Source organism: Oncorhynchus kisutch, linkage group LG2, assembly GCF_002021735.2.
Source record: "Oncorhynchus kisutch isolate 150728-3 linkage group LG2, Okis_V2, whole genome shotgun sequence".
NCBI classification, from domain to species: domain Eukaryota; kingdom Metazoa; phylum Chordata; class Actinopteri; order Salmoniformes; family Salmonidae; genus Oncorhynchus; species Oncorhynchus kisutch.
In genome coordinates, this window is record NC_034175.2 from 61,991,285 (window position 1) to 62,014,917 (window position 23,633).

The 23,633-nt window shown below is 42.6% G+C and overlaps 1 protein-coding gene across 1 annotated transcript; it reads left to right on the forward strand.

Moving 5' to 3' along the window:
• Positions 1-18,055: 18,055 nt before the first annotated feature.
• LOC109903177 (gap junction alpha-8 protein-like) lies at positions 18,056-23,633 on the forward strand. Its single transcript, XM_031799573.1, has one exon. The coding sequence runs from the start codon at positions 18,226-18,228 to the stop codon at positions 19,717-19,719; it is 1,494 nt and encodes a 497-aa protein (XP_031655433.1). The 5' UTR covers positions 18,056-18,225; the 3' UTR covers positions 19,720-23,633.

Here is a 23,633-nt window from a genome sequence, read left to right on the forward strand (position 1 = left end):
ATAGGCTGTCTCGTTGTTGTCGGTGATCAGGCCTACTACCACTGTTGTGTCATCTGCAAACTTAATGATGGTGTTGGAGTCGTGCCTGGCCATGCAGTCGTGGGTGAACTGGGAGTACAGGAGGGGACTGAGCACGCACCCCTGGGGAGCTCCAGTGTTGAGGATCAGCGTGGCAGATGTGTTGCTACCTACCCTCACCACCTGGGGGCGGCCCGTCAGGAAGTCCAGGATCCAGTTGCAGAGGGAGGTGTTTAGTCCCTGGATCCGTAGCTTAGTGATGAGCTTTGAGGGTATGGACAGGTGTCTTTTATACAGGTAACGAGTTCAAACAGGTGCAGTTAATACAGGTAATGAGTGGAGAACAGGAGGGCTTCTTAAAGAAAAACTAACAGGTCTGTGAGAGACGGAATTCTTACTGGTTGGTAGGTGATCAAATACTTATGTCATGCAATAAAATGCAAATTAATTACTTAAAAATCATACAATGTGATTTTCTGGATTTTTGTTTTAGATTCCGTCTCTCACAGTTGAAGTGTACCTATGATAAAAATGACAGACCTCTACATGCTTTGTAAGTAGGAAAACCTGCAAAATCGGCAGTGTATCAAATACTTGTTCTCCCCACTGTAGATGTAAAATTGTACGACTAAGACCTCCTTGGAAAAAACGTCAACATATTTCTTTATTTATCTTCGATTAATTCTGGCTATATTGAATGTACTGGTTATGTTTTTGCTACCGTGGCTCAAGGGGGACAAATAACAGTAATATTGACGTTTTTGGTACACTTTAGGGAGTGTACAAGCACGGGCGTTCGCTTCGCCTTCGCCTGAACCTACAGTGCATTCGGTAAGTATTCAGAACCCTTGACATTTTCTAAATTTTGTTACATTACAGCCTTATGCTAAAATTGATTAAATTATTTTTTCCCTTCATCAATCTACACAGAATACCCCATATTGGCAAAAAACAGAAATACCTTATTAACATAAAAATTCAGACCCTTTGCTATGGGACTCAAAATTGAGCTCAGGTGCATCCCGTTTCCATACAACTTGATTGGAGTCCACCTGCGGTAAATTCATTTGATTGGACATGATTTGAAAAGGCACACACCTGTCTATATAAGGTCTCACCGTTGACAGTGCTTGTCAGAGCAAAAACATAGCCATCAAGTTAAATAAATTGTCCACATAGCTCTGAGACAGGATTGTGTCGAGGCACAGATCTGGGGAAGGGTACAAAAATATGTCTGCAGCATTGAAGATCCCAAGAACACAGATCCCATCGTTCTTAAATGGAAGAAGTTTGGAACCACCAAGACTCTTCCTAGAGCTGACCGCCCGGCCAAACTGAGCAATCGGGAGATAAGGGCCTTGGTCAGGGAGATGCCCCAAACAATCGGAAAGGGGATGAATCGGAAAGGGGATTCATCAGAGACAATGACTTTATCCCAGTCCTCAGTAGTCCAATCCCTGTACCTTTTGCAGAACAAGAGTCTGTCCCTGGTGTTTTTCCTGGAGAGAAGTGGTTTCTTTGCTGCCCTTCTTGACACCAGGCAATCCTCCAAAGGTCTGCGCCTCACTGTGCGTGCAGATGCACTCACACCTGCCTGCTGCCATTCCTGAGCAAGCTCTGTACTGGTGGTGCCCCGATCCCACAGCTGAATCAACTTTAGGAGACGGTCCTGGCGCTTGCTGGACTTTCTTGGGCACCCTGAAGCCTTCTTCACAACAATTGAACCGCTCTCCTTGAAGTTCTTGATGATCCGATAAAGTGCAATCTTACTGGCAGCAATATCCTTGCCTGTGAAGCCCTTTTTGTGCAAAGCAATGATGATGGCACGTGTTTCCTTGCAGGTAACCATGATTGACAGAGGAAGAACAGTGATTCCAAGCACCACCCTCCTTTTCAAGCTTCCAGTCTGTTATTCGAACTCAATCAGCATGACAGAGTGATCTCCAGCCTTGTCCTCGTCAACACTCACACCTATGCTAACGAGAGAATCACTGACATAAAGTCAGCTGGCCCCTTTGTGGCAGGGCTGAAATGCAGTGGAAATATTTTGGGGGGGATTCAGTTCATTTGCATTGCAAAGAGGGACTTTGCAATTAATTGCGATTCATCTGATCACTCTTTATAACATTCTGGATTATATGCAAATTGCCATCATACAAACTGAGTCAGCAGACTTTTTGAAAATGTATATTTGTGTCATTCTCAAAACTTTTTGCTACGACTGTACACACTTCTTTTTTTGAATATACCTTTATTATTCCCTGCAAACCCTACCACCCTTCCCCCAATAGAGTAAATGAATAAACAATAACATTTAGGCTTCTACCTTCTGTTTATACATATTATACACATTTTACAGACACATTCTATGCCTTTAGTGAGAGGTCTAATGTTTTAATATTTAATAACGTCTGCTCTGGCTTGCCATTCCAAATAAAATGTCATCGTTTTTGTTCATATCATTTAAAAAGCTGGTCCCTTGGTGTAGGCAAATCCATAAGCAAATAGGTGAACTGTGATGTGACTAAAGAGTTAATCAGGGTGATTTTTCCACAAATAGACATATATTTTCCTTTCCATGCTAGCAAGATCTTATCTATTTTTGCTAACTTTCTATAAAAATGTATTGTTGTGAGATCATTTCTTTATTTTGGGATTTTTATACCGAGTATGTCTACATCCCCGTCAGACCATTTTATTAGTAAACTTCAAGGTAATACAAAAGTACCATTTTTTTGTGATCCAATATGTAATATAGTACACTTATCATAATTTGGTTTTAATCCAGAGAGGTTAGCAAAAGTGTCTAGATCCTCTATGAGGCTGTGGAGGGAGTCTAATTATGGTTTTAAAAGAAAACATGAATCATCAGCGTACAATGACACCTTTGTTTTTCAGCCACGGATTTCTAATCCCTTAGCATTATTGTTGGATCTAATTTTAACAGCTAACATTTTGATGGCAATAATAAATAGATATGCCGTTAGTGGACAACCTTGTTTTACTCCTCTTGGCATTTTATAACGTCTCACTAGGTCAGGGTATTTAAGCCTCCATATATCCACAAATTCCAGAATATCCATGACATTCATGATGTCCTTAAGTGCCTGAGGGTGATTGTTTGTAGTGCGATTTCCTTTCCTGTCCATAGAGATATTTAAAACCGTATTCAAATCCCTAAACATAATAGAGTCTAGTGTTGCTTGTAGAGTTGATAAATTCTTATATATATTTTCAAAGAAGCTTGGATCATCATTATTTGGACCGTAAAGGTTAATAAGCCATATCTGTTTATTGTCCAATAACATATTTAAAATAGTCCATCTACCTTGATGATCTGTTTGGACAATTTGCACATTTGGATCAAAATTACTGTGAATTAATATTATCACCCCTTTTGAATTTCTTTGCCTATGGGAGAAATATATTTTGTCCTCCCAGTCCTTTTTCCACAAAACATCATCTAAAATTGTTGAATGAGTTTCCTGTAAACAATAGATATTATATTCCTTCTCTTTTAGCCAGGTAAATACTGATCGTCTTTTCTTATTATCTGCTAAGCCATTACAATTATAACTGGCTATACTTATTTCACCACTTACCATAATGAGACACAACTTCCAATTCTATTTATCAAAATATATGTTTGTAAACGTACCATTAAAAAGTAACATGATGATTGAGTGTCTATATAGCTGTACCATGATATTGCATTGCCACTAAGTTATTCTCCAATTGGTCCCCACTATTCCACCTGCTAAAACCCCTCCTCATCCCGAGTTGGGTTGTCATCCCAATGCCCGGCAGACCACCCCGAGCCCCAGGATCCCACAGCTCCAGAGAGACTGGTACCCATCCTTCATAAATGTCACGGCTTTTTATTCTCTATTTTGGTTAGGCCAGGGTGTGACTAGGGTGGGCATTCTATGTTCATTTTCTATGTTTGGGATTTCTGTGTTGTTTGGCCGGGTGTGGTTCTCAATCAGAGGCAGCTGTCTATCGTTGTCTCTGATTGAGAACCATACTTAGGTAGCCTTGTCCCACCTGTGTGGTGTGGGTAGTTAATTTCTGACGGAGCTGTTTCGGTTGTCTCTTTGTTGTTTTGCATTTTAGTGTTCAGTTTCGAATAAACATGGTAGAGGACAAGACCCGGTCACTGAAGCCCGAGAGGCAGCCCCCAAAAACTTTTTTGGGGGGGGCACACGGGGAGTGTGGCGCAGTCAGGTTGGAGACCTGAGCCCACTCCCCGTGCTTACTGGGGCGAGCAGGTGACAGGTCGGGCCCCGTGCTATGGGGTGATGCGCACTGTATCTCGGCCGAGTATTCACAGGCCGGTGTGCTCGGTGCCAGCGTCCCGCATTTGCCGGGTGGAAGCTGGCATCCAGCCAGAACAGGGGCGGGCAGCTATGCGGTCGAGAACTCCAGTGCGCATCCACGGCCCTGTGTATCCGGTGCCTCGGCCAAGGAAGAGGTCGCTTGTATGTCTCCCCAGCCTGGTGAGTTCTGTGCCTGCTCCCAGAATCAAATCAAATCAAATGTATTTATATAGCCCTTCGTACATCAGCTGATATCTCAAAGTGCTGTACAGAAACCCAGCCTAAAACCCCAAACAGCAAGCAATGCAGGTGTAGAAGCACGGTGGCTAGGAAAAACTCCCTAGAAAGGCCAAAACCTAGGAAGAAAACTAGAGAGGAACCAGGCTATGTGGGGTGGCCAGTCCTCTTCTGACTGTGCCGTGTGGAGATTATAACAGAACATGGCCAAGATGTTCAAATGTTCATAAATGACCAGCATGGTCCAATAATAATAAGGCAGAACAGTTGAAACTGGAGCAGCAGCACGGCCAGGTGGACTGGGGACAGCAAGGAGTCATCATGTCAGGTAGTCCTGAGGCATGGTCCTAGGGCTCAGGTCCGAGAGAGAGAAAGAAAGAGAGAAAGAGAGAATTAGAGAGAGCACACTTAAATTCACACAGGACACCGAATAGGACAGGAGAAGTACTCCAGATATAACAAACTGACCCTAGCCCCCCGACACATAAACTACTGCAGCATAAATACTGGAGGCTGAGACAGGAGGGGTCAGGAGACACTGTGGCCCCATCCGAGGACACCCCCGGACAGGGCCAAACAGGAAGGATATAACCCCACCCACTTTGCCAAAGCACAGCCCCCACACCACTAGAGGGATATCTTCAACCACCAACTTACCATCCTGAGACAAGGCTGAGTATAGCCCACAAAGATCTCCGCGGCACAACCCAAGGGGGGGGGGGGGGGGGGGGGGGGGGGGGGGGGGGGGGGCAACCCAGACAGGATGATCACATCCACAGAATCAAGTCTCCCTCCTGTCCGGAGCTGCCAGAGCCGTCCTCCTGTCCGGAGCTGCCAGGCCGCCCTCCTGTCCGGAGCTGCCAGAGCCGCCCTCCTGTCCGGAGCTGACAGAGCCGCCCTCCTGTCCGGAGCTGCCAAGAGCCGCCCGTCTGTCCGGAGCTGCCAGAGCCGCCCGTCTGTCCGGAGCTGCCAGAGCCGCCCGCCTGTCCGGAGCTGCCAGAGCCGCCCTCCTGTCCGGAGCTGCCAGAGCCGCCCGTCTGTCCGGAGCTGCCAGAGCCGCCCGTCTGTCCGGAGCTGCCAGAGCCTCCCGTCTGTCCGGAGCTGCCAGAGCCGCCCGTCTGTCCAGAGGCGCCAGAGCCGCCCTTATTTTCTTTCGGAATGTAGTGAAGTAAAAGTAAAATTTGCCAAAAATATAAATAGTAAAATAAAGTACAGATACCCCCCAAAATACTTAAGTAGTGTTTTAAAGTATTTTTACTTAAGTATTTTACACCACTGCTTCATAACCCAAGAAGACGCGAGCCTGTAATCGTTTCCAAAAGTGATTCAACAAAGTACTGATAAAGGTTCTGAATACTTATGTAAATTTGATGTTTCATTTTTAATACATTTGCCAACATTTCTAAAAACCTGTTTTTGCTTTGTCTTTATGGGGTATGTGTGTAGATCGATGAGACATATATTTTTTAAATCAATTTTATAATAAATCTGTAACGTAACAAAATGTGGAAAAAGTCAAGGGGCCTGAATACTTTCCGAATGCACTGTATGTATGCGGATGCCTTAACTATCTCTGTCAATAACCTCCATGCACAGGTATTTGGTATTTAGTATTTTATTTGGATCTCCATTAGTTGTTGCAAAAGCAGCAGCTACTCTAACCTGGGGTCCACACAAAACATGAAACATAATACAGAATGACATAATACAGAACATCAGTAGACAAGAACAGCTCAAGGACAGAACGACATACATTTTTAAAAGGCACACGTAGCCTACATATCAATGCATACACACAAACTATCTAGGTCAAATAGGGGAGAGGTGTTGTGAGGGGAGAGGTGTTGCTTTATCTGTTTTTTGAAACCAGGTTTGCTGTTTATTTGAGCAATATGGTGGAATAAGTGTGTGTGTCAGAGCTGTGTGTAAGTTGACTATGCAAACAATTTGGGATTTTCAACCCATTAATGTTTCTTACAGGTGAGACTTGCGTGTGCTAACCACACAGTTATGTATGATCATGTGGTGTGTGTGTGTTCAGATGTAGAAATTCCACATTTGTCTGTATGGAAAAGAGGATGCTTTGTGTAGACCTCTTATAAAGAACTGATACCTCACCTGACATGTACTGTATGAAAAGTGTAGGTTGTTACATGCACAATGTTCCATAAGGATCCTAATCAAGTATTCAAGTGTGTGAGTAGGCTATCTTAGGACAACAACAAGCTCACAGGATCAAGCCCAGGGCTTTCAGTCTTCTTTTTATACTCATCTCTATCACTCTCTTTCTTTGCTCTCCTTTTTCATCCCCCTCTCATGACACTCATCCTGTATCTGTTCTATGAGACTTGTTTCATTCCTTCCTTTTGCCTCATGTGGCGAGGAGGAGGAGGAGTAGACAGGCTGAGACTTAGCCATGGGGTCGTTATTCAAGGGAGATGAATCTCTCTTGGGATATTCAGGACTGTTGTGACTACTGGGATATGTTCTGCCCATTTATGCCATCCTCAAGGAAAACCCAATATAATCTTTCATTTCTACCAAACTGAGTAAATTAACTGTATTACTTACAGCAGTGGTCAGGCTAAAATCCGGTGTTTGTAAATCGCATTGAGAATAAAGGAAATCTTCAGTCAGTCTTATGGGCTGCAGCTGTAAGCACAGCATTAATATGACATGTATTTGATTTAACTTATTGGTCTTATAAGTTCTCAATACATAGAACTGGTTGTTTAAGATTCTTAACTTTGGGTAAATGTATGTGGAGTCATTGAGAGAGATAGTTTACTTAATGGTATTGCTGCAGAGGTCACAACTGTCAGCAAGGTCAATGACTAATGATGGAAGATAATGTAGTAACCAGAGAAACCCGAGAGGTCGTTTTCTGGTCAGGGTGGGGTGTGAATGTGTTTGTGTGCACAGGTATGTGTGTAAAAGGGGAGGGGGCATTGTTTGGCCATCATACATAAGGTCATCATAACATAATGAAAACCATTAGATGACAAATGACATGAACCCTTATGTTGTGTCTCCTTACTGTATTTACTCTGCTATTTACCATACTCACTGTATTTTCTATGTTTACCATACTCACTGTATTTACTCTATTTACTATCCTTACTGTATTTATGCTGTCTCCTCTCCTCACTGCATTTACTCTGGTTACTATACTTACTGTATTTACTCTGTTTACTCTCCTCACTGTATTTGCTATGTTTACCATACTCACTGTATTTACTCTATTTACTATCCTTACTGTATTCTCTCTCTCTCTCTCTCTCTCTCTCTCTCTCTCTCTCTCTCTCTCTCTCTCTCGGAACAGGCTAACCTGGAAGCAGGAAGTGCGTGGTGCATTGGCAGATCGCCGTACAATAGGTTTGTTAGCATGTTAGCATTCTGATTAGCGGCCGTTTAGTGCCCTGCCGCAGGGATCTAATCTTGCCTCACGCCTCACCGCACATGCTCAATAGAGTTTTTTTTCCGGTTGTTCTGCTGGGGTTGCTGGTTTGCAGTGATCTCCTTTAGTGGGTTGTTCTCCTGGGGTTGGTGGTCTACAGTGATCTCCTTTTAGTGGGTTGTTCTCCTGGGGTTGCTGGTCTGCAGTGATCTCCTTTAGTGGGTTGTTCTCCTGGGGTTGCTGGTCTGCAGTGATCTCCTTTAGTGGGTTGTTCTCCTGGGGTTGCTGGTCTGCAGTGATCTCCTTTAGGGTGTTGTTCTCCTGGGGTTGGTGGAGAGGAAATGTGCATCATAACCTTTTGCTTGGGATTTTTCAATGATATTCCCATCTGAGGATGAGTGGCAGGCACATCACGACTAGCCTCCTAATTCTGGGAGCACAGAAAACTATTTCCTAAAATATCCACTAACTTGACACCTGATGTTCTGGAAGTCTCATCAGTAACATAGACAAAGAATCAAATCAAATCAAAAATCATTTGTTACATGCTTGGTAAACAACAAGTGTAGACTAACAGTGAAAAGCTTACCTACGAGTCCTTTTCCAACAATACAGAGTTAAATCATTTATTTTAAAAATAGTGACACAAGGAATTAATACACAGTGAATAACGAATAACAATAACATGACTAAATACAGAGAGGACCAGTACCAAGTGGATGTAATAATTTGATAAGTCATAACACTATGTGATAAAGGAAGACCAGGATTCATTCTTTTTCTTGGTTTTGTCCGGAAATAGCCATTAGTCTTGGGTCAAAACCATTCTGGTTATTGCTGTACTGCTGTTCCAGGCAGTTTGCTCTTGCTATACAGACTTTGAGACCAAATACCTAACTCATTGACACCCCAGAGACAGAAGACCCAGGTTGTGGGGTCCAGTCCACAAACCAATGATGTCACACAGGGCATAATAATTTACTGGTTGGAGGAAATCCCAGTGGAGGGCTTAGTAAAACGAGACAGGAGATGTAGTGGTGTAGAAAGGTGTTGTGGCTTGTCTCCACTATTTACTAGGGCTTTAACTGAGGAAGACTGAGGAACTGAGGAAGGTACTGGGAGGTACTGAGGAAGACTGAGGAACTGAGGAAGGTACTGGGAGGTACTGAGGAAGACTGAGGAACTGAGGAAGGTACTGGGAGGTACTGAGGAAGACTGAGGAACTGAGGAAGGTACTGGGAGGTACTGAGGAAGACTGAGGAACTGAGGAAGGTACTGGGAGGTACTGAGGAAGGTACTGGGAGGTACTGAGGAAGACTGAGGAACTGAGGAAGGTACTGGGAGGTACTGAGGAAGACTGAGGAACTGAGGAAGGTACTGGGAGGTACTGAGGAAGACTGAGGAACTGAGGAAGGTACTGGGAGGTACTGAGGAAGGTACTGGGAGGTACTGAGGAAGACTGAGGAACTGAGGAAGGTACTGGGAGGTACTGAGGAAGACTGAGGAACTGAGGAAGGTACTGGGAGGTACTGAGGAAGACTGAGGAACTGAGGAAGGTACTGGGAGGTACTGAGGAAGACTGAGGAACTGAGGAAGGTACTGGGAGGTACTGAGGAAGACTGAGGAACTGAGGAAGGTACTGGGAGGTACTGAGGAAGACTGAGGAACTGAGGAAGGTACTGGGAGGTACTGAGGAAGACTGAGGAACTGAGGAAGGTACTGGGAGGTACTGAGGAAGACTGAGGAACTGAGGAAGGTACTGGGAGGTACTGAGGAAGACTGAGGAACTGAGGAAGGTACTGGGAGGTACTGAGGAAGGTACTGGGAGGTACTGAGGAAGACTGAGGAACTGAGGAAGGTACTGGGAGGTACTGAGGAAGACTGAGGAACTGAGGAAGGTACTGGGAGGTACTGAGGAAGACTGAGGAACTGAGGAAGGTACTGGGAGGTACTGAGGAAGACTGAGGTACTGAGGAAGGTACTGGGAGGTACTGAGGAAGACTGAGGAACTGAGGAAGGTACTGGGAGGTACTGAGGAAGACTGAGGAACTGAGGAAGGTACTGGGAGGTACTGAGGAAGACTGAGGAACTGAGGAAGGTACTGGGAGGTACTGAGGAAGACTGAGGAACTGAGGAAGGTACTGGGAGGTACTGAGGAAGGTACTGGGAGGTACTGAGGAAGGTACTGGGAGGTACTGAGGAAGACTGAGGAACTGAGGAAGGTACTGGGAGGTACTGAGGAAGACTGAGGAACTGAGGAAGGTACTGGGAGGTACTGAGGAAGACTGAGGAACTGAGGAAGGTACTGGGAGGTACTGAGGAAGGTACTGGGAGGTACTGAGGAAGGTACTGGGAGGTACTGAGGAAGACAATCCGTTTAAGGCCCAATAAAGTATTGTTGTTATCTAATTATTCCTCAAATGTGTCAATTCTATCTTTCCTTACAAGTGTGTGGTTGTACAATGAGATTGTACAGAGGAAATACATTTTATAAATGTAAATACATGTTCTGTCTAGGTTGCATGAAACATTGCCCATTGACTGCATAACCACTTTTCCCTTCCTTTGAATCGATGCATCAACGGCTCCCTCTGGATCACAATATTTCAACAGTTTAGATAACAGACAAACACTTATTTTCTTCAAATAAACCTCTCCCACTTCTGAGTGTTGTTTGTATGTACTGTATCTGGTGTCTCAAGTCTTGGCGCTGTGAGAAGTAGGATTGTGGTTTCCAAGTTGGAGGACACTCAAGGTCTAAGTGTAGAATTGACCTAAGTTCAAAATTAAAATATGCAGTCACTTATTTGTGATCATAAAAAGTGACTCCACTGAAATACTCACGTTTATGGCACTAATATATCTCTCTTTTAGCCACTGACAAGTCACTAATATATCTCTCTATTAGCCACTGACAAGTCACTAATATATCTCTCTATTAGCCACTGACAAGTCACTAATATATCTCTCTATTAGCCACTGACAAGTCACTAATATATCTCTCTATTAGCCACTGACAAGTCACTAATATATCATTAAATTAGCCACAGACTAGTCACTAATATATCTCTCTATTAGCCACTGACAAGTCACTTGTATATCTCTCTATTAGCCACTGACTAGTCACTAATATATCTCTCTATTAGCCACTGACTAGTCATTAATATATCTCTCTATTAGCCACTGACAAGTCACTAATATATCTCTCTATTAGCCACTGACAAGTCACTAATATATCTCTCTATTAGCCACTGACAAGTCACTAATATATCTCTCTATTAGCCACTGACAAGTCACTAATATATCTCTCTATTAGCCACTGACAAGTCGCTAATATATCTCTCTATTAGCCACTGACAAGTCACTAATATATCTCTCTATTAGCCACTGACAAGTCATTACAGTTTTTTTCGATTGCTAAACGACAGTGGACACAACTGGAGTCACATGTGCAAAACTCTAACTACAGTCTGCACAGCAGCAGTTCATGTGGACCAAACTCTAGTTCGTTTTTCATTGCTTGAACACAGTTTTCAAAACTCTACACACTTATCCCATGACTTTAACCACAACCTGCACAACACTGTGGATTTACAGCACTTTGTTCAAATGCTAACACACTGCTGTCAAAACTGTGAACCACACATTCAAAACGGAATAGATTTCAGCCTTGTGCCTTTCAAACACTGCTGATTGCAATTTCAGCTGCAAGGCTAAGCAGGTGTCTTGTTTTAGACTTGTTAGTGAACACACACACATATTACAGTATATATAGGTAGAGCTCAGAAAGATTCATTTTGGAAATGGAACAAGGAAGATGGGTTCGTGGAGGGAGAAGGGTGGCAGGGAGAGGGCGGATGCGTGGAGGAAGACAAAGAAGACAAAGAGCTGTTATTTCAGATGAAATAAGGGCTACACTTATAGACCATGTCGTGAACCATGGTCTCTCATTGAGAGAGGCAGGGTTGAGGGTGCAACCCAATCTGCAAAGATCCACAGTGGCATCTGTAATGCGAATTTTCCATCATGCAAACAGGTGAGAGTTACATTCGTACAGTAAATGAAAACATTACAGGAATCTATTTTGTATTGCAATTATAGAATATTTACACAGATATATATTACAGTAAGTTTGACTGTAAAATATATTTTTACAACAGGACCCAAAGGCTGCCCCCAACAGGGGGAAGAGGAAAAATATTTTCAGATGCGCAGGAAAATGCTATTGTTGACATGGTTGTTGTCAACAATTCAATAAAACTGCGGGAGATTCAAGATAGAGTGCTGGCTGATAATGATATATTTGAAAATGTTAATTCTGTCAGCACAACAACTATTGCTCGAGTCCTAAAGGAACACCAAGTTACAATGAAACAGTTATACACTGTACCGTTCGAGAGAAACAGTGAACGGGTAAAAGAGCAAAGATACCAATATGTCCAGGTAAGACGTCTGAGGTTACGTACACAGCTATACAAAATATTTACAGTAAAAAAAAACACTAGCATTTCTACAGTAAAACTGTGCACTTACTGTTTTTCAGAGAGTAATGGAGGTGGAAGCACTGGAAAGACCACATTCATTTGTATTTATCGATGAAGCTGGATTTAACCTTGCCAAAACACGGCGCAGAGGAAGGAATGTTATAGGTCAAAGGGCCACTGTGGAGGTTCCAGGCCAAAGGGGGGGAAATATCACCATGTGTGCTGCAATGGCCAATGATGGTTTGCTTCTCAACACACCACACATTGGACAATACACAACACAGAAAGGCTTATAGCTTTCCTAGAACAGCTCTATGCTCAGCTAGTGCCAGCAGAACAGGGGGAGCGAGTAAGAAACCCCCAAGTTTTTGTCATAGTTTGCGATAACGTTGCTTTTCACCACTCTGCAGCTGTCACAGATTGGTTTGCAGCACATCACAGATTTATGGTTTTGTACCTGCCTGCATATTCACCCTTCCTCAACCCAATAGAGGAGTTTTTCTCTGCCTGGAGGTGGAAAGTGTTTGGTCACCACCCACATGACCAAATGTCTCTTTTGGAAGCCATGCGTGCCGGATGTGAGGACACGAGTCCAGAGGACTGCCAGGGATGGATAAGGCACTCCAGAAGGTTCTTCCCCAGGTGCATGGCAAGAGAAAACATTAGATGTGATGTTGAAGAAAACCTGTGGCCTGATGCTAGAGAGAGGCAGGATTAGCCCCTCAATTATTTGTTCGAATTACAGTATGTACTTTTAGTTTCTACCTTTTTTTTCTCATTACTGTAATTCCGTAAATTACTACAGACTATTGAAGCAAACTGCTAATTTTCATTTACCTTAAAGAATTGTTATGTTCTAAAAATGTTAATAAATCATGTGAAAGAATGTCACTCTTTTCTTTGAAGAAAATATTACTTTGTATGAAGTCACTGAAATTGTTCAAACTGTAAAGATGAAAAGTTAGTATTTTCTGTATTGGTGTTTGATGCTAGTGTTTTTACTCTCAGTGTGTTCTGAGTGACAGTGTGTGTTATCTCAGTGAGGGTTGTGCATAGTGTTTGGCTGCACTGAGCGTGTTTTGAGCCATGTGTTAAGAGTTGTGTTGCTTGGAATGAGTTTTGCAGGTGATGTGAACTGTTTAGCTCAGGTGACTGTTGGTAGTGCAGACTGTAGTTAGAGTTTTGCACATGTGACTCTAGTTGTGCCCACTGTCGTTTAGCAATCGAACAAAACTGTAATATATCTCTCTATTAGCCACTGACAAGTCACTAATATATCTCTCTATTAGCCACTGACAAGTCACTAATATATCTCTCTATTAGCCACTGACAAGTCAATAATATATCTCTCTATTAGCCACTGACAAGTCATTAATATATCTCTCTATTAGCCACTGACAAGTCACTAATATATCTCTCTATTAGCCACTGACAAGTCACTAATATATCTCTCTATTAGCCACTGACAAGTCAATAATATATCTCTCTATTAGCCACTGACAAGTCACTAATATATCTCTCTATTAGCCACTGACAAGTCACTAATATATCTCTCTATTAGCCACTGACAAGTCATTAATATATCTCTCTATTAGCCACTGACAAGTCACTAATATATCTCTCTATTAGCCACTGACAAGTCAATAATATATCTCTCTATTAGCCACTGACAAGTCACTAATATATCTCTCTATTAGCCACTGACAAGTCACTAATATATCTCTCTATTAGCCACTGACAAGTCAATAATATATCTCTCTATTAGCCACTGACAAGTCAATAATATATCTCTCTATTAGCCACTGACTAGTCATTAATATATCTCTCTATTAGCCACTGACTAGTCACTAATATATCTCTCTATTAGCCACTGACAAGTCACTAATATATCTCTCTATTAGCCACTGACAAGTCACTAATATATCTCTCTATTAGCCACTGACAAGTCACTAATATATCTCTCTATTAGCCACTGACTAGTCACTAATATATCTCTCTATTAGCCACTGACAAGTCACTAATATATCTCTCTATTAGCCACTGACAAGTCACTAATATATCTCTCTATTAGCCACTGACAAGTCAATAATATATCTCTCTATTAGCCACTGACAAGTCAATAATATATCTCTCTATTAGCCACTGACTAGTCATTAATATCTCTCTCTATTAGCCACTGACTAGTCACTAATATATCTCTCTATTAGCCACTGACAAGTCACTAATATATCTCTCTATTAGCCACTGACAAGTCACTAATATATCTCTCTATTAGCCACTGACTAGTCACTAATATATCTCTCTATTAGCCACTGACAAGTCACTAATATATCTCTCTATTAGCCACTGACTAGTCACTAATATATCTCTCTATTAGCCACTGACAAGTCACTAACATATTTCTCTAATAGCCACTGACAAGTCACTAATATATCTCTCTATTAGCCACTGACAAGTCACTAATATATCTCTCTATTAGCCACTGACAAGTCACTAATATATCTCTCTATTAGCCACTGACAAGTCACTAACATATTTCTCTAATAGCCACTGACAAGTCACTAATATATCTCTCTATTAGCCACTGACAAGTCACTAATATATCTCTCTATTAGCCACTGACAATCTAATATTTTAGTGTATACCAGTCTGTGAGCATGTGAATGTGTGTGTATGCATGTGTGTGTGTTTGGTTGCATGTGTGTGTCGGTGTGTGTCTGTGTGTGTGCATGTTTGTATGTGTGTGTGTCTGTTTGTGTGTGTGTGCATGTGTGTGTGTGTGTTTGTATGTGTGTGTGTGTGTGTTTGTGTGTGTGTGTGTGTCTGTTTGTGTGTGTGTGTTTGTATGGGTGTGTGCATGTGTGTGTGTGTGTCTGTTTGTATGTGTGTGTGTGTGTTTATGTGTGTGTGTGTCTGTTTATGTGTGTGTGTTTGTATGGGTGTGTGTGTGTGTGTGTGTGTGCATGTGTGTGTGTGTCTGCTTGTGTGTGTGTGCATGTGTGTGTGTGTGTGTTTGTGCCTGCGTGTGTGTGACAGGTGATAAACATTCCAGTGAGACCCGCTGTATCACCTTCAGAATGATGACGCTCTGGCCTCTCTTACTGCCTTCCTGTTCTTGTCACCTGCTCTATAGCTGAGCTCCTGAATCATGTCAACAACAGAGTCACAGAAACATGCAGAGTGTGAGAAAAGTTGCTTTGTTATGAATGAGTGGGTGGTTTTTGAGATAGACTGTTTGACTTGTTTATGTATTGTATTGTAATTGTATTGATCTTCCTGTGCCAGGTACTGGGTTGAGGTAAATACACTGTAAGAGAATGTTGTGGAGAATGCATATTCTTTTTATATTTTGACCGTAAAAGCATTCCATGAAAGAATGTCATTTAATTTGACAAATATGTTGCAGCACTCATACATAAAAAATAAAAGCATATGATGTCATGATGCTGTAGACATGACATCATCTGCAAGACAAGTTAAACTGTAGATCGAAAGATAAAACCAAGCCATAAAGGGTTGACATTTGTGTTACCTATTCCTGGAAAGATGAGTCCTGTCTACACACCCTTTCACTCAATAGTTGAAATTCTTCACGTTCCAGACAGATAATTGCAACCTATGACACTGATTAGAGCTATGGTATGTGTAGAACATACACATGACATGATTCTTATTCAGCTCATAAAACAGTCACACATGTACCAAAGTAATGTAGACGAAAACTGTGAATCCTCATTACAGTATTGTTTTCGTACTTACCATCTATAGCCTTCCTGTCTACTACGATGTCACACTGTGTTGTCACTCTGCTTCCTGACTTGGGTCCTTCTAAAATGTGAGCATACCTGTAAATACACTTTTTTAATGACCACTAAATTCATTATTAACTAGATTTTTCTGAAGAGATTAAGTTTACTATTCCAAAGTCAATCCAATGCATGCCACATATAATATACTGTCAATTGTATAAGAATATGAATGGTCCTAATTTAAGTTATTTGCTAAAAGTATGCCTAGAGAAAAGACTTTTGCTCCACACTAGACTATAACACTAGGTTACCACTCAGGTTGTGCAATGAACAGCGCAACAATGACAATACATCCCCACTCAGCTGTAAATTAGAACCATATGACCATTGATGAAAAGACATCAACCAAAAGCCCAGTGTAGGTCCATGAGGACATTCTGCCCCCTCCCTGCATTTCTCACAGAGTTAAAGCTAGACTCTGTCTCTGCAGGTTGATAGTAGGACAGTGGCCAGTGGTAGGTCAACTGCTGTGGCTGTTTTGTCTCTCTCTCTAACTCTCTCTCTGTGTGGAGGGCTGCAGTGAGGCAGGGTGCAGAGGGGATCTGCCCTGTACCCTGTGCCCTGTGCCCTGGTTCTGCGGCGTCCATGTCACTTTGGGAGCCTCAGGCCGGCTCCCATACAGCCCCTCTCTGGGTCTGTTGATCCTATTGTCTCCTGCGTCACCACGCCTCACCCGGGGAATAAAGGCCGTCTGGCTCCAAGCTTCAATATTGCAGCAAACTAAAAACCAACCATCAGAGCTGATTCGTTCACATCTGCTCAGTGGAGCGACAAGGACAGGGCTTTAGGTGGGAAAGAGGGCAGAATAAAGTTCACTTTTTCCCGGGTACCAAGAGAACAGGACAGGACACTACAAGTTCACTGGAGCCGCAGCTGTGGCAAGTTGCCCATTTGATAAAGTTTAACCATCATACCTTACAGATGTCAACATTTGGGTTATGGGTGTGTTATTGCTAGTTTTCATGGATGGTTGATTAGGTAGCATTTGGTGGCTAGTGGAACAGTATCTTTAGCGAGACAACGGCAAGACCGTTTTGCTTTGTGTTTCTGTTGTGCTATGACGTTTGATTATTATGGATAATAAAGGGGAACATGCAGAATACAAAAGTTCTAAAAGGCGGGTTCATTTTTAAGCTGTGTACCTTGTGTACTGTACAGACCTTGTGTATGGACTGTAAATTGACTTTACCATGATGGCTGGCTGTTCTGTTGGCATTATTTAGATTTAGACATGCAACAGCTTTTCAGCTGAAATTAAACATTGTGATAACTGTGTGCTGAGGGGCAGGACTTTTTGGAAGTTTCGCTTCTTTCCACCCATCTGTTTTTAACACTTTTCTCTGTCTCTCTCTGTCTCTCTCTCTCTCTCTCTGTATCTCTCTCTCTCTGTCTCTGTCTCTCTGTCTCTCTCTGTCTCTCTCTGTCTCTCTCTCTCTCTCTCTGTCTCTCTCTCTACTTCTGTCTCTCTCTGTTTCTCTCTCTCTCTGTCTGTCTCTCTCTCTCTCTCTCTCTCTCTGTCTCTCTCTGTCTCTCTGTCTCTCTCTGTCTCTCTGTCTTTCTGTCTCTCTCTCTGTCTGTCTGTCTCTCTCTGTCTCTCTCTGTCTCTCTCTCTGTCTCTCTCTCTCTCTCTCTCTCTGTCTCTCTCTCTCTGTCTGTCTCTCTCTGTTTCTCTCTCTCTCTGTCTGTCTGTCTGTCTCTCTCTCTCTCTCTCTCTCTCTCTCTCTCTCTCTGTCTCTTTCTCTCTCTCTCCTCCACCCTCCCTGCCCCCCCTGCATCTCTCTTTCTCAGTTTCCTCCAGACTCCTTGTCCCCCCTGCATCTCTCTCTCTCTGTTTCCTCCACCTTCCCTGTCCCCCTGCATCTCTCTCTCTCTGTCTCTCTCTCTCTCACGCTCTCTGTTTCCTCCACTCTCCCTGTCCCCCTGCATCCATCCATTCATTCTATCTACAGCGCTACGGACCTATCATGGGGGACTGGAGCTTTCTGGGTAATATTTTAGAGGAAGTGAATGAGCACTCAACGGTGATCGGCCGGGTGTGGCTCACGGTCCTCTTCATCTTCCGCATTCTCATCCTGGGTACGGCGGCAGAGTTTGTGTGGGGTGATGAGCAGTCGGACTACGTCTGTAACACGCAGCAGCCCGGTTGTGAGAATGTGTGTTACGACGAGGCCTTCCCCATCTCCCACATTCGCCTGTGGGTTTTGCAGATCATCTTCGTGTCCACGCCATCTCTGGTGTACGTAGGCCATGCCGTGCACCACGTCCACATGGAGGAGAAACGCAAAGAGCGTGAGGAGGTTGAGCTGAGTCGCCAGCAGGCGCTGAGTGAGGAGCGGCTGCCTCTAGCACCCGACCAGGGCAGTGTGCGCACCACCAAGGAGACCAGCACCAAGGGCAGCAAGAAGTTCAGGCTGGAAGGCACCCTGCTGAGGACATACATCTGCCACATAATCTTCAAGACGCTGTTTGAGGTGGGCTTCGTGGTGGGCCAGTACTTCCTGTACGGCTTCCGCATCCTGCCGCTGTACAAGTGCAGCCGCTGGCCCTGCCCCAACACCGTGGACTGCTTCGTGTCGCGCCCCACAGAGAAGACTGTCTTCATCATATTCATGCTGGCCGTCGCCTGCGTCTCCCTCTTCCTCAACTTCGTGGAGATTAGTCACCTGAACCTGAAGAAGATACGCTTTGTCTTCTGGAAGCCAGCCCCAGGGCCAGCCCAGGGTGAGGGCCCAAGCTCCCTGTCCCCTCCAGGGGGGGTCCTCAAGAGCCTGCCCCCCCTGGCCGTGCCTTCCTTCCAGAGGGCAAAAGGCTACAGGCTGCTGGAGGAGGAGACCCACCACTACCCCCTGGCGGAGGCATGCATGGAGGCAGGGAGGCTAATCGCTCTGGCCCCGCCCTTTCAGTGCAAGGAGGAGAAAGTGGAGGAACTGGGGCACATGGACGACATTTCAAAAGTGTACGATGGGACCTTGCCTTCCTTCACCCAGACCACAGAGATAGGGGAGGACACACTACCACTACACCAAGAGGAGGAGGAGCAGCAGCAGGAGGAGGAGGTGGAGGATGAAGAGGAGGAGGTGGTGGAGGAGGATGTGGTGGATGGGGTGGTGGAGGATGTGGTGGATGGAGTGACGGAAGAGGATGTGGTGGATGTAGTGGCGGAAGAGGATGTGGTGGATGGGGTGGTGGAGGATGTGGTGGATGGAGTGGTAGAGGATGTGGTAGATGGGGGGGTGGAAAGGAAGAAAGAGGCAGAGGAGTGTGAGGAGGAGGAGGATGTAGTGGAGGAAGTTGTTGAGAAGGTAGGGGAGGTGGTGGAGGAGGAAGTAGTGGACGGGGACGAGGGACCTTCAACCAAGGTGGGGATGGAGGTGATGGATACGATAGAGGACACAAGACCACTGAGCAGATTGAGCAAAGCCAGCAGCAGGGCCAGGTCAGACGATCTCACCGTATGAACCTGTGAGAGAACACACACAAATGTACACGCACGCAAACACTGAACACAGGAGAACACACACATCTAGCTCAAGACAACAAACACTTATTACCATTAGGATGTGGGTAACATCACTCAATAAGGCAACAAAAGGATCTGTGCTTATTTGTGGGATAAGTGAATATTTTAAAAGGTTGTGTTTTAAGAGAGGAGGGATAGATTTATTTTATTAAGCATGTTAGATGAAACCAAATGTAGAAAGGACAAACATGCCAAGAGGGGAAAATATTTTTTACTTGATGAAAATCCATGCTGTCGACCTTTTTCTATTGAAAGACTTTCAACAATAACCAATGAAAGATTACTAATGTTTACATATTCTGGGGGGTTGAATGGGTAGGGGGAAGAGATTGATCATATATTCTTGTGTGTCTGCAAAGCAGTAAAATTACTGTAGGCAGGCAATCACTTTCATATGTAGCTGCAAATATGTTGCAGGTGGAAGGGCTGTTGCACACCAAGTCCGTTGCACAGAAAACATATGACTCTTTAACACCAAGTTGATAGTTAATTTTTGGATTGAAAATAGTTATTTTTGCACACATTTCTTAGAGGATATAGAACTGTGCAAGGCCTCATATCACCTCAACTACGCAGCGATTTACTCTTCTTTCAATGGAAGGCAGATTGGCAATGAAGTACAAAAGCATATATGTCCTTTTCATGTCTACATACAGAGTAGTACAGCCAAAAAGCAGAGTAGTAGAGAAAAACAAACCAAAAAAGGACCAGATGTTAATGGTCTCTTTTCAATGTGATTCTACATCTGATCTTTTGGATTGCTTATATCTTTGGTTGCCTGTATAATAAGTGGGCACTGTGAAAATGTTGTCTGTCTGTGAAAAGAGAGGAGTGCTGGTTTTGCCCGATCACAGACTGGACCATAGTAACAACCTCAGGCCAAATCCTCTGTTTTCGCGCTGTACAACCCGGCGTCAGGGCGATAAAGATCACGCACGATCAGCACAAAGTATTGTGGAGCCACAGACAATAAAAGAAAGCACTCATGCATGAAAACAAGCATCCTTGACATTGTTGTGGGGGAAAATCATTTTACTTGATTTTATTTGCCCTTGATGGGCAATTCCCTTGTAGAAATATGAAGTAGTTAGGGCAATGTTCACAACGTTTTCTAAAAAATATATATAAAAGGAGAATCTTATTGTACATAAAGTATAATTGTATCTGATGTCTAATAGCAAACATTATGTTGAGAACACTTAGTTTAAATTCTGATATAATCTATAGCTAAATTATTATTACTATGATGACAATCGTTCATTTATCCAATAGAGAAACTTCCAGTTATTTATTTAAACACTAGAAAAAACTTCCATAACTCTGCTTAACTCTGCTAACTCTGCTAACTCTGCTACAGTCACTGTTTCAGTAGGGAAAATGAAGTGCCTTTCAAAACCTGAGCATTATTTCCATAATTACCAAAGACTAGCATTTCAGAACCTTTTGACCTGTCTTCTCTCTGTCCCAGAGATGTTCTATTTGTAGTATTAGTAAGTTGTACAAGAGCAGAAGTTTATCTTACAAGTACTTAAAAACATCTAACAAAAACAATGCCCTATGAAAGGGATGCTTTAAAGTACAACCAAATATGTATCTATTTTTCTCTCTTGCGCTCTCTGCTTTCTTTAAATTGCTTGGCTATGTTGCTTTCTAGTGTATAATTGTTCAGTGCTTTATCTGTAATGTACATTCTCAAATGTCTTTGTAAAGGTTAAAGTGCTTACATAGCTCTGGGAAAACTGTGAAGGTCATGTTTTTAATGTCATGTTTGAGATATTTTTCTTTAGCATTAAAATAATCCTTTGTGTACTATATGCAACATCATGTAGAGTATGTCTGCAAATAAGTGTACTTGCTTCTCAGTCAGTGCTGTGCCTTAAAGCAAAGCATTGGGGTTGTTCTGTGCAGCAGTGTGTTTATACAGTGACACAGATTTTAAAATGGCGCAGAAAAGCCACACACAGAGAGACACACTCACACACATGCACACATGCATACACACACACATGCATACACACACACATGCATACACACGTGCATGCAAACGTAACACACTTCCTGTGTTGGTTTTGGGGGTATGATCAAATGGCTCTAGACAAACTCTGACAGAGAGGCAGCTTTGACCACTTTGTGATCCCCAGACACTCCTTTGCCTCCCATAAGCCAAAGCTGTGACAACCTTGTGAATGAGACAACAGGCATTTCACAATTGCAGAATAGTTTAGCACATTTCAACACTGTAAAATATATTCCAAAACTGGGGCAGGTTCGTTTTTGATTTAAAACAGTTAACCTTGCTTTATTGTTCTAAAAAACTTTTGATTCATCTTTGGAAAGAAAATAACCCTTTTTACTAACTTGTAGTCCTTATGCTCCTAGTTGTGTTTTTACTAACTTGTAGTCCTTATGCTCCTAGTTGTGTTTTTACTAACTTGTAGTCCTTATGCTCCTAGTTGTGTTTTTACTAACTTGTAGTCCTTATGCTCCTAGTTGTGTTTTTACTAACTTGTAGTCCTTATGCTCCTAGTTGTGTTTTTACTAACTTGTAGTCCTTATGCTCCTAGTTGGGTTTTTACTAACTTGTAGTCCTTATGCTCCTAGTTGTGTTTTTACTAACTTGTAGTCCTTATGCTCCTAGTTGGGTTTTTACTAACTTGTAGTCCTTATGCTCCTAGTTGTGTTTTTACTAACTTGTAGTCCTTATGCTCCTAGTTGTGTTTTTACTAACTTGTAGTCCTTATGCTCTTAGTTGTGTTTTTACTAACTTGTAGTCCTTATGCTCTTAGTTGTGTTTTTACTAACTTGTAGTCCTTATGCTCCTAGTTGTGTTTTTACTAACTTGTAGTCCTTATGCTCCTAGTTGTGTTTTTACTAACTTGTAGTCCTTATGCTCCTAGTTGTGTTTTTACTAACTTGTAATCCTTATGCTCCTAGTTGTGTTTTTACTAACTTGTAGTCCTTATGCTCCTAGTTGTGTTTTTACTAACTTGTAGTCCTTATGCTCTTAGTTGTGTTTTTACTAACTTGTAGTCCTTATGCTCTTAGTTGTGTTTTTACTAACTTGTAGTCCTTATGCTCCTAGTTGTGTTTTTACTAACTTGTAGTCCTTATGCTCCTAGTTGTGTTTTTACTAACTTGTAGTCCTTATGCTCCTAGTTGTGTTTTTACTAACTTGTAGTCCTTATGCTCCTAGTTGGGTTTTTACTAACTTGTAGTCCTTATGCTCCTAGTTGTGTTTTTACTAACTTGTAGTCCTTATGCTCCTAGTTGGGTTTTTACTAACTTGTAGTCCTTATGCTCCTAGTTGTGTTTTTACTAACTTGTAGTCCTTATGCTCCTAGTTGTGTTTTTACTAACTTGTAGTCCTTATGCTCTTAGTTGTGTTTTTACTAACTTGTAGTCCTTATGCTCTTAGTTGTGTTTTTACTAACTTGTAGTCCTTATGCTCCTAGTTGTGTTTTTACTAACTTGTAGTCCTTATGCTCCTAGTTGTGTTTTTACTAACTTGTAGTCCTTATGCTCCTAGTTGTGTTTTTACTAACTTGTAATCCTTATGCTCCTAGTTGTGTTTTTACTAACTTGTAGTCCTTATGCTCCTAGTTGTGTTTTTACTAACTTGTAGTCCTTATGCTCTTAGTTGTGTTTTTACTAACTTGTAGTCCTTATGCTCTTAGTTGTGTTTTTACTAACTTGTTGTCCTTATGCTCCTAGTTGTGTTTTTACTAACTTGTAGTCCTTATGCTCCTAGTTGTGTTTTTACTAACTTGTAGTCCTTATGCTCCTAGTTGTGTGGCAGTATCATCCTTTCGAAAGTGAACCAAGGCAATAAAAGGTCACACGTGGTCAAGAAGT

Bases quoted from the DNA above. Each gene is read 5' to 3' on its own strand.
- LOC109903177 (XM_031799573.1), top strand. From the start codon at position 18,226: ATGGGGGACTGGAGCTTTCTGGGTAATATTTTAGAGGAAGTGAATGAG.